The following is a 17,481-nucleotide window of genomic DNA, read 5'->3' as shown; positions in this document are numbered from 1 at the left end:
TGGTAACTACAAGATGTGTGATGAAGTATATGAAAACAAGCAGAATAAGCTGGTGATTCTGGCATACAAAGTTATATCAGGTTAGAGTTGAACACTGAGTAATGAATTGAGAGAAAAACAGCATGAATACTGTTTCACAACAGAGTTATAAAGGTGTGCTTTGGCATCTTTACATTCTGAAATCTAGTGAGAAAGTTTCTTCTCTACCCCAGATTATCCAAAACTGAAAATCTCCTGCTCCTTTGTAATCTAAACCCCACCAAAAAAAGGTCAGGAATCCTAAAATTTTCACCATCAGTATTTAAGTTATTAGTTTATAATTTCTTTCATTCCTTGTATATGCTCCCAGTTATTTATTTAATCTCAAGATTGATAAATAATGATAAAACCTGAAGTTTAAAATGAGAATTTAAAACCCAAAATTTTAGTTTACTTAAAAGATGCACTTGCTGAAATCCCCTGGCAAGTATTACAAGTCTGTGACCTAGTGTTCAATTCAAGATAGAAACAAGAATTAACTAGGCTATTCAGTTAAACATAAGCAAACTATGGGCAATAAAGAAGTAACAGAAACTCATAGTATTAATACTAAGGCAAAGGATTCTAGGATTCCATTAAAATCAGTAACCTAGGATTTATCTTTAGAAGTTTAATGTGGCACATGGGTTTGTGCGTGCATGTGCGATAGTGTGCACATACCATCTATGAAGCCAGAAGAAGTCAGCTTTTTACGATGAGTACGAGCATAATCCTGTAGGTTAGGTGCACTTGAAGAACCCCCGAGCACTGAGGTGCTAAACAGGCCCGCACAGTGAGACCCTGATGGGATTTAGAGAAAATACATACAACAACCAGGTGTTCGTCCATTCACATTAGGGATGCATGCAGCATGCAAGCACATGGCTCTTACCACACAAAAGGCAGCTTTTGGCAGTGCCTTGGACAGGTTCACAATATGCTTGTAATGTCAGAGTAGTACTTGTAGGCTGAAACTATCATAATTTATTGTGCTTCTACTCATGACACAGCACCCTCTGCTATATGTGCAAAGAGAGGACTGGCTTTAACAAAGTGAGTTCTTGTCCTGTTTTCACTTTTGGTAAAGAAAAGTTACCAGTTAGCATCAATGTAAACATAACCAACACAACAAAACAAAACCAAGATGATGATGATGATGATGACGTGAAAGTTGTGTGTTTTAAAACCTGCAGTTCTGCAATGAATACAAACTGGAAGAATACTGCTCATTGCTTTCATCCAAATCAACCTTTGAGATGACAAGCTGCAATGAAGTATCCATGCATTTCCACAGTCTTAATCTGGAAATACTTCCCTTTTAAGACCAAAGGAAGTTAACCAAATCAGAAATACTGTATGCATATTTCAGCTACCATTATTGACAATGTTACAAACTGAAAATACCTAAAAGTTCCACCAAGTTTATCTTGAATTCCGTTCCTGAGAAGACTTTTCTATATCTCTGTGCAAGTAAGAGTACTTTTGTTACAACTCATACATTCCTGCTACTAGGATGGGAGTTTTAACAAATCACTTGAAGCCACAGACAGAAATATAAAAATAATTTTTAAAATCATCAACCACAAATGAAATTTACATACAACAATGAACAAAATGGAAAAAAAGCTGCATTTTTTTTTCCTTTAGTTTTTACTCCTAGTTGAAAGGAGAAGTGGCTTTTCACTCAGAACTTATCTTTTACATTTTAGATAAGTAGTAGCAGATTTTTTTTGAAAACCAGCTATCCATCCAGTGATACTTCCTTTCATTACTTTCAATGACCCAGTGAGGGGAAACATTACTAGCACATGTGACCAATCACAGCCAAAATAAACAGATGCCTGGTCTGTGGCAAAAGCCTTTCATAACGAATGTAATATCTTAATCTATGCACAGAAATACATCAAGTTCCACAAGCCATATTGTGTGGCACATTGGCAAAATAAAAGTTGTTTAACTTTAGCAAACACACAATAAAAACCATGACTTTGATAAACAAGAGCACCTGATGTATGCATTTTACTAAGGAAAAAAATAATAGGGAGAAAAGTACCACAAAAAGATTAGAGCATTTAAAAAATACAGACTTTACGAAGAAAGGAAAAGCTACTTCTGAGTTTATGCATATAGCTTATGCATTTTCCTCATTTTTCCCATGGAAAGACACACAGAATAAAATGCAATATTGATTTACAGTAGTGAAAGATTTCATATGTTTGCATATCAGTCATATGGATGCCTGTTTCAAAGAAACAACAGAGAAGGCCCACTTGTATTAAAATAATTTGAAACAACTCATTGAATTATAGCATGACTCATTCTAATGTTGAAAGGAAGAAATTGATTTTAGGAGAGGGAATGTGTGCAAAACCCCTGATATTATCAAGAAACTTGAGGTTCATTACCCATCCACCTCCTTGCAGCAAAACACCTTCAATTCCATCAAAAGCCAACAGTAGGAAATGCTAATTTTCAAGAAAAGTGTTTTAACAGTTTCCAGTGCAGGCCATTTCAATCAAAAATTTTGCAAAACCCCAAAACACAGTCATGAGCTACGTTATCCTAAAAATCTACTTTATGTTAAAAATAATCCTGTGTACCTGTTGTGAGCAGTATAGAGTTAATAATGTGAACAGTCTCAAACAATTTGCTCTTTTCAGTTATAATTTATTTTAAAACTTTTGCTGCAGAAAAATTGTTCGGTTCATAGGCAGACACTCAGAATGTATTACTGAGAACAAGTACTATTGGGTCCTGTAAACAAAAAAGCTATTCAAAGAATGTACAACTGTACAGAACAACGGGCAGGTGAAAAGCTGCTAACATCAAGCAAAATTTCAATTGTAGGCACATACCTAGACCACTCTGCTTTTGTTCCAGAATAGTTCTCGGTGTTCGTAAGTTACTATTGCTTTCTGATAGGACCTGGATATAAAAAACAGAAGAATAAGGGCAAGTAGAACAGCAGCATGAAATGGCCATTTAACTTGATACAGCAGCCTGTTTCAGACAGACAAGTGTTAATAAGCTGTATGGTAAGTGTTAGTAAAAATAGGTAAAGAAACATGAAAGATCATGCAATATTCCCCTTCTGAAGGGAGTCCACTTCACATATGAGTTCCTTGCAATGAAGTGGTGCAAAGCAAGCATTCAGAATGAGAAAGGACACAGAACAAGACAGATATGAGAACAGACATTTGAGACATTTTATTTCATTTTACCAAATGCACTCTCCTAAACTGCGCCTGTATTGAAAAAAGGAGGGGAGGGAAGGAAAGACAGACAAGCTATTGAGGACACCATACAATCACTGATCCATGCATGGGCTCAATCAGAATAATCTTCAGATGCTCACAGCCTTTACTGATATAAACTTTTCCTATGTAAATAATTTTAGAATTTTCCACAATAAAAAGAAATTATGAAAATTTTCAAAGAAATGGTTAACAGAACACCATCCATTGTCATACATGTAAACAATACCTCAACATAAAAAACAATCTTCACTGGTACTTCAAAAAAATTTACCACTTCTTTTTTCCTGCCTTTCCCCTACCAACATTTAGAAGGCTTCAAAATGTCATACAAGTCAATGGATGATGTACTGTGTTGGGAGTTTCAGATACCTCCAGATACAGAAGGCAAGAATTATTAGTGCTAGAGTTTGTTCCCTGCAATAGTTAATACCAGGCCACTGAAAATATGATATATGCAAAACAAGTTTTGAATAGCAAGATGAACTATCAAATAAATTATTTTAAATGGTATTGGTTGCAATTATTAAAAAAAATGTTTTTCAATTTACCTACCACCACTTTAAGCGATGCTGGTTTTAAAGTCTTAAAGGACAACTAAACCAAAGCAGTAATCTCTTTCATTAGGCAGCAAACTAAGTCTTTTTTACTTTGGTAACATTTGCAATTCCTATAAACAAACCAAATTCTTAGTAAAAGGTGTAACACATTCAATGGAAAAACATGCAGTTGCTCTTTTTCCCCCAAACATTCTCGGGAAGTCATTTTAAGAAGTGGAAGAATTTGCTTCAAACATAATCCATAACAAGGGATTAGATGTCCTTAAAGACAGTTGGTTGTTGCTTGGAATGCATAATAATGTTTAATGAAGTAAAGTTTAAAAACCTGTTGCCATGAGCCAAAAATACTGGATGTGAAAGCCAATGATTTAGGGGAGACAGGGGAAGAAGTGATTTGTTCCCCTGATCTGCGTCTTCGACGCCCAGTACCCACACCACTGGTGTAATGCAGCCAGGTACCAATACACTCTGGGCTAGACACACTCAGGGGGCTCTCTTCCTGGAAGTGAGAAAGGGGGCAAAAAACAGCAAAGCATGCAAAGTTAGATTCAACAGAGCCAAATTAACAGAAAAGAAAAAAAAAATCAACGAAAAAACCCAAAAAAACAAAAAAAAACAAAAACCCCAAACAAACAAAACCCCCCCCCCCACACACAAAAAAAAAAAAACCACAAAAAATCCCACAATCTCCTTGCACCCTTTTATATACTGCTTTTAAAACTATTAAACAGTGAATAGGGAAGAGTGATATTACAATATTAGGAAGTTATCAGTTCTACTTACATCTTTTCATCCAATTATCTCTTTCAATAGAACACTTTAATAAAATTTCTGCTAGACTAATTATTAGATATGAGAGAAGAGTAGTTGTTATCAATAATTGATTCATAATTTTAAGAATTTCCCATATGCTGGAAACAGAACATCTGTTATCCTTGACATACATCCTCTCTAAGTACATTAAACTTTCCTATTTATTACATAAGAGTTTTCATTTCTAGTCTATAACCTTTTCTAAAAGATTCTCGTTTTTAGAATTGCCTTTGAGACTTTACAGCTGATCACTGGTAGTGGCACCAACCCAACAGGTAGTAGTTTTCCAACCTTAAAAAAGCCCTAAAAATTATCTGATGCTGCATACCTATTAAGACACCAAGGGAGGAGGACAGTGTCATGGTAAGAGTACTCCACGTCCTACATCATTACGTATCATTAGCGATCAACATGTTTAGAATACAGAAATTTATTTCCAATGCCAACTTGTTTTACTGTTAGAACTATATTTTTTTTTTAATTTTCATGACTCAATCACAGTTGCAAGCCTTCTGTAAATATTGCTGACTATACCCCAGATCAAAACTTCCACATAATCTCACACCTGACAGTTTCCTTTCAAATTAATGGATGTAAGTGAAGAGAGAATTGCCTTATAGGGGAAAAAAAAATGTTCAAGGCAGTTGCAGTTTATATTGCAATTACTTTTTTTAAACATTACAAAACACCATTTGGTTTAAATATTCCAAATACTGGCTTTGCAGATTTCAGTAGGCCAGATGAAACTTCCAATTTTACTTAAAAAAAAAAAAAAATTCATAGTAATGTTTTCTTTAAATCTGCTGTTTTCTTCCAGCAAATAAACAAGCACTGAATGCTGAAACACATTCCATCTGAATATATATCGTCTGCAAAGCCAAAATTTAGCAATTTATGTTAGTGATACCATTTGAAAGTAACTTTTACATCATTTATGAAAATGAAAATGCTTAAAAGTTTGAAGTAATAGGCTATTAAGTTGTGTGTATGTGAACTCATAACTAGGAGGGGAGTTTGCATGATCATAGTGAAAACAGCTTTTAAAAATCCAAAATATTATTGTTGTGAGCATTTGTTTATGAGAAAACTTAGAAATAGAAAATGTAAGATATTCACATTTATTATGTCTGTTAATTTATGGAAGTAATGTGAAGTTATACAGATATCCTTACAGAAGGGAACCATGCATCTTTTTCTCTCCACACTACCAATAATCAAGTTACTTGTAAATCTGTATACTTTCTTTACATACAAACAGCCCATTCCAAAGACAAACATAAAAGGAAAAGCTTTTGGTGTGAATCTTCATTTCTGATGGTTTTAAGCAACTGAAAATGAGGCATTAAGAAGCTGTTAGTCTGCTTCTGGCATTAATATCACAGAAGTGCCACTATGCCCCATCTGAACCTTTGCCAGATAACCATACAAATGGTATCAATGATACTGCTGTGCATCCCCCCACCTCTGTGACATTAAAACCGTAACTGTGAAGCACATCTAGATGTCATGGCCTTCAAGACAGGAGACTGGACTGTTCAAGATGTTATCTAAAGAATTAATGTATCATAAACCCCATCCAGTGAAAAAAAAAGCTTCCAGCTTATTCTCTTACCTTCAAATGCTTGATAAATGGAGTCACTTTCACCCCACATGAAAGCAAATACAGCAGAAGACATCTCTCACCTCCTGCACCTCCCCTACTACCCCCAATCCCTCCATTCCCTCTCTGCATGGTCACTTTGAAGGTTTGCTTATTTCCCAATAGCAGCTCTCTTGTAAGGATGAATATGAAAGCAATGTATGTTAGTTTGAAGATGTAGGTTTAGACTGAAAAAGTCTTCATTTTCAAATATCAGCTTTTCTAAAATGGCTTAGAAAGAAAAAAGGAAATAAGTCTTATTGCAAAATAATAATTAATGAAAAATAAATCCTTCAGACAAATTACTGACATAGAATATTTCCCATAGAATAAGAACTATCCTTTGTGAGATATAACATCATACTGATTCTGTTTAATCAAAAGCAGAATTATTATTTTAAGTAAACAAAAATTAATTTATTTGAAAGACATTATCTGGAACATAAACACTTACTTCAACAGAACCAATCTTCCTGGATCTTGGAAGGGGTGACTTTCTGTGTATATGAATTGGGTCTGATACCATTGGCTTGAACATCACTACTGACCGATCCGTTTCATCTCTTTTAGGAGCATGTGTCTCCTCATCACTATCATTTCTATGAGATGTTTTCTTTGAGCCTTCATTCTACAAACAATACATAATTCATTTTCAATAGCTTCATACCTTACAACATGTAGACAGAGGCGGCTGCTCAATAACTCTTCAGCGCAAACATAAAGCAAGCCAATTTTAAAAATACAAGATGTAAATCACATCTTGTTGAACAAATTGCTTTACTTGAATAATGTCTGTGTATTTGCTTCTAACCAGCCATTGCATATGCTAGTGTAACCCTAACTAACCATATTGTTCAGCCAATGTATCTTCTCCAATTTTCTGTTGACATAGTAATAAAATCCTGGCCCCACAAGTCAATAAATTCCAGCCAAGCTTTGCTTTCATTTATTTCTCAAAAAGCAGACGGTAACTCCACGGACCTGCCCATACATAAACTTGCCAAACTACCTTACTTTCATAAATAATTATTTCAGTTGCCAGAACATCATTGATGTGACACTGATGTTGATATAACTTTTCTTACAATCAGTATTTCATATTTCTAGGAAAAATTCTGGCAAAGCCATAGAAGTCCAAATTATCTGTGTCCATTATGTTAGTGTCCATTAAAAATGGAATAATACATTGGGACTGCCTATATTTTACCAGATATTTTTCTACCAAAATACAAATATTTGTACTGTTTCCCTAACAATTTCCCAGTGGAAAGGAAAGGTGTAACCCTTACCTCTCTGGAAGCAGGTCTGTATCCATATCCAGCTGGTAAATTTTTATCTTCCTCACAGCCTTTGGCTCCTGGACTGAAGTGCAGTTCTACATGAAAACGTTCTTCCGAAGAAAGTTCCTGAAGGAAAGTGATTGAATAGGTTTATGCATTAATACATAGCTTAGTATTAGTTGTTTCTGAAGATATTTATCCATTTTAAATACCTTGTTTGGATCCTCATAAAGCATGATAACAATCTGCGTCATGTAATTGAGTTCATTTACAACATTTAAATAATCCATAGCTCGTTTCCATTGTTCATCTTTTGATTCCTTATGAAGGGAAAAAAAAATCAACAAATAAAACCCAGCTATTTTATTTTAAAAAGACTATTTATTTTTTTTCCTCATTTACATGGATTTTACATTCACAGCAGAAGTATGAAGCTTTTCACAGATAAGGAAAAAAAACAAAGAGACACAACCAGAAAAAAAACCTCACTTAAAATACTCATCAAATGAAAGAAAAGTGGAGATCAGAAGGTTTTGTATTTTATTTCATTTTATCTTTTGTGTTCTTTTTCCGATTATGATATATGTCTTGTAGACAGACGCGCTGCTTTAAACTCTTCTGATGGGAATTGATAATTTTGGAATAAACTGTTTTCAACTAGTATATTATGGAAAATGTTTCTAGACCTCACTCTACAAGTCAAACAGACACTTGAGGCTTCTAGTACATAAAGGAAAATCAACCATCACATCCCAAGCTACTTAAAAATGAATATTCACCTTTTTTAACCCTCTGGAAAAAAATATCTTTAGTAATCCACCAAGGAATCCAATCCACCAAGGAAACGTAAAAGTTTATCAGCCTAGAACTAGGTGTATCTGCTGTTGCACATGTCTCAGAGCTCCAGGATTAAAAATGCCTTTGCCATCAGTGAGTTTAGTTATCCACTACCAGAAGCCAGTTATGTCAATACAACCATTCCAAGAGTTAGTATATTAATCAATGTCTATCTTACAAGCAGCCATGTAGGCTTTGTGGTGCAGCATTTATGCTCTCCAAGACTTCAATTAAGTCATTTCTGAATCCAGAGACCTTGTATTTTTTTGTCTTTGGTTTCAAAGCCAATCAGACGGAGAATAATGCATCACCTTCAAGGTATTCTACAACAGTATAGGAAAGTAAGACCATGCACCAAACAGGAGAAACTTTGCACTACGTGAGGATTCCTTAAGTCAGGTAGGGAGATCTTGGCAATATGCTAATGGTGAAAAATAATAATTCAGTCCAAAAGGGAATTCAAGAGAACCCTGAATAGTAACTTAAACAAAAAGAGTTGGAAGAATTACAGGTAATAATGTAAGACAAAAAAAATGGATTATCTGCCCATTTCAAAACTCTTTGAGACTGTAAAATACACAGCTGAGCATATCATAGAAACATTTTGGTTGAAAGAGACCCTCAAGATCATCAAGTCTACCATAACCTAACTCTGGCACTAAACTGTGTCCCTAAGAAGCTCATCTACACGTCTTTTAAACACCTCCAGGGATGGTGACTCCACCACTTCCCTGGTCAGCCTGTTCCAGTGACTGACAACACTTTCCATAAAGAATTTTTTTCCTAATATCCAATCTAAACCTCCCCTGACACAACTTGAGGCCATTTCCTCTTGTCCTATTGCTTCCTACTTGGGAAAAGAGACCAACACCCTCCACGCTACAACCTCCTGTCAGATAGTTGTAGACAGCAATAAGGTTTCCTCTCAGTCTCTTTTCTCCAGGCTAAACAAACCCAGCTCCCTCAGATGCTCCTCATAAGACTTGTGCTCCAGACCCTTCACCAGCTTCATTGCCCTTCTCTGAACTCTCTCCAGTACCTCAATGTCTTTCTTGCAGAGAGGCACCCAAAACTGAGCAGACTATTCAAGGTGGTGTCTTGAAAGCACTGAGTACAGGGTGACAATCACTTGCCTAGTCTTGGTGGTGACACTATTCCTAGAGAAGCCAGAATGCTGTTGGCCTTCTTGGGCACCTCAGCACACTGCTGGCTCATGTGCAGCCTGCTGTCCACCAATACCCACTAAGTTCTTTTCTGCCAGGCAGCTTTCCAGCCAGTCTTTGCCAAGCCTGTAGCACTGCCTAGGGTTGTTGTGACCCAAGTATAGGACCCAACAATTGGCCTTGTTGAACCTCATAAAACTGCTTCAGCCTAATGATCCAGGCAGGCCAGATTCCTCTGTATGGCCTTCCTACTCTCCAGCAGATCAACACTCTCATTCAGCTCGGTGTCAACTGCAAACTTACTGAGGGTGCGCTCAGTCCCCTCATCCAGATTAAAGAGATTAAACAGAACTGGCCCCAATACTGAGCTTTGGAGAACACCACTTGTGACTGGCTGCAAACTCAATTTGAATCCATTCACCACAACTATTTGGACCCAGCCATCCAGACAGTTCTTTAGCCAGCAAAGAGTATGCCAGTCTAATCCATGATCTGCCAGCTTCTGCAGAAGAATGCTGTGGGATATGGTTTCACAGGCTTTGCTAAAGTCTAAGTACACAACATCCACAGCCTTTCCCTCATCCGCTAAGCAGTTCACCTTGTCATAGAAAGAGATGAGGCTGGTCAAGCAGAACATGCCTTTCATAAGCCCATGCTGACTGGGCCTGATTGCTTGGTTGTCTTGTGCCACGTGATGGCACTCAGGATCATCTGTTCCATGACCTTCCTCAGTACTGAGTTCAGACTGACAGGCCTGGAATCACACAGATACTTCTTCCAACCCTTCTTGTAGATGGGCATCACATTTGCCAGCTTCCAGTCAACTGAGAAGTTGGTAAGGCAATACTGCTGATAAGTAATTGAAAGTGGCTTGGTGAGCACCTCCGCCAGCTTCCTCAAGTACCCTTGCATGGATCCCAACTGGCCCCATAGACCCATGGGTGTCTAAGTGGTGTAGCAGGTCACTACTACAGGCCCCTGGGATTACTGGGTCTTCATTCTGCTCTCTGTCCCTGTCTTCTGGCTCAAAGGGCTGTGTACCTGAGGCAAACCTGGTCTTACTGTTAAAGACTGAGGCAAAGAAGGCATTTAGCACCTCAGCCTAACAATCATCCTCTGTCACTACCTTTACCCCAACATCCATCGGAGAACAGGGATTATCCTTAGCCCTCCTTTTGTTGTGGATGTATTTATAGAAACATTTTTTGTTCTCTTTCACATGGAACTCAGCATTACTTCAAAGGGCATGCTGATTTCCACCGGTGTGCACAACAGTAATTTGAAATATGTCTTTACATATATAATAGGAAATCTAATGTTTGAAAAGGTGCAATAAATTTCAAAGCCACTTAAGAGAGTTAAGCTTTCAATTGTTATAAATTTAGTAAGAAAGAAGCCTTTTGGTTCCTCAAAATATCAGAACTTCAATAGAAAAAGTGTTCAACTTACATCACATAAGGCACCATAACGAAGTGTGGATAACAGGGAGTGGACATGACTCTCGCTGGTGAAATACAGCCGTGTACGAACATGGCGTTCAGGGGACATAACACCCCTGGAGTAACTTGAAATAAAAGAACCTTATTAGATCATAATGAGTTGTGTCCCTATTTTAGAAATAGCAGTCAGCAAATAAATAAATCGTACTTCTTAAAGTACTACGAGCTAGTAAGATATCTTCAATATGAAAGCTACGGAATATCTCCATTAGGAAAGTAATGTAACAATGTAAAAAACTTACAGAGGGTGAAGCTTATTTACAGTATCATCATCTTGAGTTCTCTGAAGGTCAGAACGGATTTTTCTAACTAGAGGAGTGCAGTAACCTTTGGCAATCTCTAGTTTCTCAGCCTTAGAAATACCATATTCCTGTGTAAGAAGAAAATGACTTTTAAAATTCAGTTAAAGATTAAAAGGCCTTCTAATTGAAAGCTTGTCTATTAAAACCAATTAGTAATCTATTAGTTTACTCTGGCTGCAAACTGTTTTGTGTAACGTTTTTATTATGTATGATTACTGGTATCCCTTCAAGTAACAAGGGTATGCCTTTTTGCTGTTTAATTTGACAGAGTTTTTAATTCACTAGTTAAACCACAAAAGTGGATTCACCCTCTGGTATGATGCTCTTTTTCTTAAGCAAAACATGTGGGAATTATTCCTCATCCCTGCCCTGGATTTAGACATCTATGATGCATTTCATGTCAACTGATTTCAAGTAACTTAAAAAAAAAAAAACCCACACAAAAAACCCCAAACCAGTAAACCAGTCAATAAAGAGACACAGGCATATTATATATTTAATACGTCTATCTTAGGTTGGGGTAAACAGAAGATATCCTATTCACCTCAAATAATATTGAAATGGTAGTTAAATACAACTGGAAAGTACTATATCTGTTACAGCATTTACAATATTTAAAAATCTGCTCTTCCAAAAGCTTCATACTCTGTGCTGCACAATATGAAAGTGCTCGCATCATTATGATGCGTCTTCCAGTCACACCAGAAATGAACATAAGCACTTTTTCCTTGCAGTATGTAGGCTTATCACATTTTTAAAAATTTTTCTTCCTCCTCCATGTGTCCTAATTTTTACTTACTCTTATGTAACACTATTAAAAATTTAAGCTTAAGAGGCCCACATAACACAACACATACTTAGTATTACTGCTCTTTTTGTACAAGGGAGTTAGAGAGATGGGGAGAGGAAGAAGTTTCTCACTGCATATGATACAGATAATATCTCTCCTACAACAATGCTCTGTAACTGCAGGGACACTTGGAGAAACATTTAGTCTGTTCCGTCGTGTTATCACAAAGCAATTTAATGTTCTGTAGCCTACAACATTTTAAAGCTAACAGGAGTATAACTCCTCTTGTATGGAAGTTTAACTTGTCTGCTGGCCTGAAATTCTATGAAACTTGGCAGAAAGGTCTTTTTAAATTTAAATTGCTTAAAACAACTGAAATTAGACAAATTAGGATTAAAAATGTCATTTGCAAAGAGTCTGAAAATCAAATCTCTAAAAGCAGGAAGACTGAAATTAAATGCAATTTCAGAATACACAGTTGTTCACAGAGGCTCCACTTAAATCTATGATGAATAACTGAGATGAACCATTTTAATACACTGCAGTAAGGGAAGCAGATATGTTCACATCTTAAATTGCTAGAGAAATTAACTTTGAACACAGCTTAATGAATTATGAAACAAGTTTTTCTTATAAAAAATAATCGGCTTGAAACCAAAACACAGGAGGTAACATTAAAGGCTTCTATTACTGCAAAATACAGGAACCCTCAATAGAAAAGACAGGAGTAGACATTTTCACAAAATGTGAAAAGCATTTCTTCTACAATTTATCCTATTTAATAACTCAAAATGCTTACCTGAGGGATCACTATGTCAGCTAAAGCCTTTGAAAGCCTGTATAATTCCATTGTGTTTTCTAATTTTAAGGAGCCATTGTGCTGCACATCATATTTTATACAGTCGTAAATATCAGGAATTTTGCTAATATCATATCTTCCATTTTTTGTTTTAAAGTCCTTTTCCAGTTTGGCCCACCTGCGCAGCATCAGTTCTAATGTTTCACTGTGGTACAGCTGAATATCTGGATGGACACATACATCATATAAGTAACCAAGATCACACAAGGAACAAAAGGGAAATTTTAATGACACAGTAGTAACAGTTGAATACAGAGGGATAAAATGAATGAAATAAGTAAACTGCATTACTTCTAAGAGGGAACAGACATGCCTATGGCTAATTTTACTGCTGAAAGCATCACAATTACATGATTACATCAAGATAGTAGAAAGCTTTGCTGCAGAAATGCACCGCTGGCCCTTTAAGCAAAACTACGGCACCAAGAATAAAGTATCCTACATCAAAGTTCATATATTAAAAAAAAAAAGCAACCAAAAAAAGCTGTAAGAAAATTCTAGGAGGGAGGAAGAGAAGTAGGTCAACATGTATGTTTTAGAACAGACCACATATCCCATTTGTCTCTCTCTCTTGCATGTGTTAACAGCAAGAGGCAAGAGATCTGCAGAAAGGATGGATTATCCCCATTGCATGACAGGAGATTAGAGCAAATAGACAAAACCCCCTGCTACTATATGCAGGTGACAATTGCACTGCTAACCTCAGAACAGAAGCTATTTGTATACTATACACAGCAGAGAACACTGACAGCAATTATTCCAGTATTCAGCTAGTACCAAAAATTCCCTGTGGTCATTTACAGATCTAGTTTTCCTGGGTCATTGGTTCACCAGCATTAATATGGAGCAGTATTCTATGAAGTACTAATACATATCATACAGCAAGCAACAGATCTTCAACAAAGACACATAAGTAATAAAAATGTACCTATGTAACTTAGCTTTAGTACCATCCGCTTTTCCCGTTACTTTTGTGGACTGTTGACTTTGAAATAATTAAGACAAGAATTTCTGCAAACATTTGAGGACTAGCCTGAACTTCCGAACACCACAAAAAGCCCTTAGCTGAAATATGGCCATGTGTTCCTCCCGCTTTTTACTCTAAAATTATGCATATGGAATCAGCCTGTGAAATCCCCTAAATGATTGTTGATTCAAGTTCTGCTAAAAACAAGTTTAATGAAGAAAAGTTATGCTACGATTCTCTCTCAGAGGTAAACAACAGAAACCAAATATAACTACAAAAATGGTTAAGTACCTGCAGACTTTGGATCTTCCATTCTTTGCCTGATCTGAGAAGTCAAACTCTGGATTAAGGAATAGACCTTGTCACATGTCTTCACAGGATTCTTAATAACCTGCATTGATTTTATCAGTGAGATGCTTCCAGATGGAGTAAGCTGCCATTTAAGATAAACACAGAATTATCTAAACAAACTGACTTCATTCGAAAAAAACCAGGAAGATGGAACATATGAAAGATTCCAAGTATTGGAGAAAAAGCATTCTAGTAGGTTGCTATTAATTCTTGAAATAATTTTTCAATTGTCTACTTCCTTTGAGGCATTAAGAAGATAAAATACACTAAAAGGCAGTAAGATTTACTAGAGATTCTAAGGCGTCGAGAAAGTAATAGGCCAACTAATTCTATACAGTAAATGCATGCAGTTTCAGGAGTTCCTGAAACTTTTGTTCTAAGACAGGAAAATAGGAAAGATGTTTAAGACTTTGTATGTATGTAGCAAAAAAATTTATGTATGCAGCAGCTTTCCATAACTTCCTTCAATAACCATTGTATTCAAAAGTTTACAAAAAATTCTGTAAGAAATGTTATTGTTAGGCTACATGCCTCACAGAATACTTTTTCTTCTAGAAAGTACCCTCCTTGGAAGGGTAACTGGAGGGAAGAACCAGATTTGCAATAGTAACTGATATATTAAAAAAAGTTTGTCTTTTCTTGGTTTAGGTTTTGTTTCTATAGGACTACAGTGGACAAAGAAGCCAAATATCAAGAATATACAAGATGTCCTTGAGGGCTGACTTAATTACAGAAACTATAGAAGCTACAAATTATCACCAAGTTGAGTGTCACTAAAGCAATTCAGCCAATATCCATGTAAGATAGGCTTAGCCTAATTTTTTCAGAAATTTCTGCATACAAAATTAAGCAACAAATGATATTAAGTAATAATTTATGTACACAAGACACATGCATATTTGCACTTTTCCCAGCTTCTTCAAATGCATAGGATAATTTGGATATGGAAAACTGCCCTCTACCTAGTAGTAAGCAGTTCCTACCTCCCTATTAAGACCAAGTAAATCAGTAGGAAAGGTCCTCTGGCACACATGCAAAAACTCTTATATTGTTTTCCCAAATCACAAGTTAAAAAGAAAAAAACAAACCAAATCAAGAAAGTTATTATCACTTTATAATCTCAAAGATTAGTCACTTGCAGTGACTGTCTTAGAACAGTGTGCTCTATATAGTTCCAGCCACCTTCCAAATCCCATTATATAAATATTGCAAAAAGAAAAGGAAAAAAAATCCTTGTACCCTTTCACTTTTTCCAAGTACTGCTGAGTCCACTGCTGTCAGTGGTTTGGATGATACTTTTGATCTATGTGTTTACAAAAATCCACATAGAGTATACATGTAGGGTAATAAAATTATTTTGCAATAATTTGCTCCTAATAACTTTTAGAAAACAGCAGTTTAAGCTTAAATCTCATTTGAGGACTTATATTTAGTTGTTACACCAGGCAGTGTAAGGGTAATTGGAAGAGCAAGAAGTTTCTTAACAATAACAAACATTACTTACATTTAAAACCAGGAGCAATCATGTCTGTTCTGTACTCAGCATAAACTATATAAACATGCACTAAATTAATGTGTTAATGAGACACTTCACTGATTGGAAAGTATTCTACTGGGTTTCAGCATCTTAGTATTCTTAGAGTTTAAAAATGGCCTTGTAGCAGATTAAATATTGAAACAACAGCATTAGGCAGGAAATACATTTTGTAATACCACACACTGTCAAAGTAACGATTACAGAAAGTTTAAGCAATATAGTTTCATTTCTTGAATAATTAAAATATTTTTAATGCAACAGTGAAAAATATTTACAAATGAGGTACCTATCTACTCCTGTTTTAAAGTATGTAGCTATTCTGACTACTCAAATTGCATGACAGCTCAAAATATCTAATATTGCAATTGGTACACCTTAATTTGTAGTTCAAACTCCTTGAAAGCACACAATAAATTTTCAAAATAGACAGATAAAATCACTGCTCACTACTTTCACTAAAGAATTTGCATGGGTATTTATTTCATTTCATAGGAAACAAATCGTATGCTAACCTTATCGTAATCATCAGCAGTAAATTCTCTGTCTCTCTGGAGAATTTCATGAAGTCTTGCTTTAACACGATGCTGACAGCTGCTTAAAGAATCACTGTCACTGTCCAACAGACCATTCATGTTAGCGCTTTTTACCATCTGGACAAGAATAGGAGTTAGCTCTCCTTCTAAGGCCAGTAGTCCCTGAAGCAAATAATACAATTATTCAGGCAAACAGATGAACATGAGAATATAAGAGTAACTTAAAAAACAAACAAACAAACCCACAAAGAACACCCCACACACTAATTTAAGTTCAAGATTTGCAGGCAATGCACATGTTTGCATAGCAGTGGCCTCCAAAATACCTCATTGGTGTGCAGGATTGCTAGAGCTGGTGGAACACTGACGGTGACATGTTATAGAGTACGCTCCCCAGCACGAGCTGAAGTGACCCTAGCATCTCAGTGGTGCCAACAATGCTCCTGGGAGGCCACAGCTGTTCAGGTCTTGGGTTGCAGGGAGTGCATGGTACTTTCTCTCTGAGCCTGAGAATAATAGCAGCCTGGCTTGCAGGGGTCATGCTCTGCTCAAGGCATTGAGTCAGCAGATAGTAGCTATGGGAAAAGTCAGCAAACTGAGTAGCATTTGGGAGGACAAATGGGAGAGAGCATCTTTGCAGAGACTCTGTAGAGGCAAAAGCCCAAACCCTGTGTGGCACAGAAGGACAATCAAAGTCTGCAGTTGAACAACAGGCAAATGGAGACTTCTAAAATGGAGAACAGTGGAAACTTTTGTGACTTCTCTGGCAACAGAAGGGTTCTGGGATAAGAAATTAAATTGGGTGGTATCTCCTCAAGCCTGCTGTCCAAGGAGAAAGCAGGACAGATGGCTGAAAAACTTCTACACCAACATGCAGCATGGAAACAAACAGGAGAAATAAGAAGTTTGAACACCTCCAGAGCTTTACGTTTATTGAGATTACAAAGAAGTGGTAGAATAGTTCACACAAGTGGAGTTTTGTTATAGCTAGATACAAGGTCTTTTGGAAGCCAGAAATACAAGGAGGCAGAGTTGGGCTCTATAAGAAGGAGTAGCTTGAACATCAGGACCTTTGCTTT

General features: G+C 36.4%; 1 protein-coding gene across 2 annotated transcripts in view; it reads right to left on the bottom strand.

Annotated features, from left to right (window-relative positions):
• PPIP5K2 (diphosphoinositol pentakisphosphate kinase 2) overlaps nt 1–17,481 on the bottom strand; it is a gene marked incomplete at its 3' end in the record, with an annotated part of 46,787 nt that overhangs the window by 7,295 nt on the left and 22,011 nt on the right. For both annotated transcript variants that reach the window (XM_080362878.1, XM_080362877.1), the window contains exons 16-26: nt 16,382–16,564; nt 14,273–14,414; nt 12,955–13,178; nt 11,306–11,433; nt 11,014–11,128; nt 7,777–7,884; nt 7,574–7,690; nt 6,739–6,912; nt 4,158–4,331; nt 2,874–2,943; nt 700–819 (exon numbers count right to left, since the gene is read on the bottom strand). In XM_080362878.1, the coding sequence (XP_080219004.1) occupies nt 700–819; nt 2,874–2,943; nt 4,158–4,331; nt 6,739–6,912; nt 7,574–7,690; nt 7,777–7,884; nt 11,014–11,128; nt 11,306–11,433; nt 12,955–13,178; nt 14,273–14,414; nt 16,382–16,564 (1,555 nt within the window). The remainder of the gene's footprint in view (nt 1–699; nt 820–2,873; nt 2,944–4,157; nt 4,332–6,738; nt 6,913–7,573; nt 7,691–7,776; nt 7,885–11,013; nt 11,129–11,305; nt 11,434–12,954; nt 13,179–14,272; nt 14,415–16,381; nt 16,565–17,481) is intronic.

The sequence above is a fragment of the Nesoenas mayeri genome (assembly GCF_963082525.1).
Source record: "Nesoenas mayeri genome assembly, chromosome: Z".
Lineage (NCBI taxonomy): Eukaryota > Metazoa > Chordata > Aves > Columbiformes > Columbidae > Nesoenas > Nesoenas mayeri.
The sequence above is the reverse complement of the archived record's forward strand: the minus strand, read 5'-3'. Positions and strand labels throughout refer to the sequence as shown.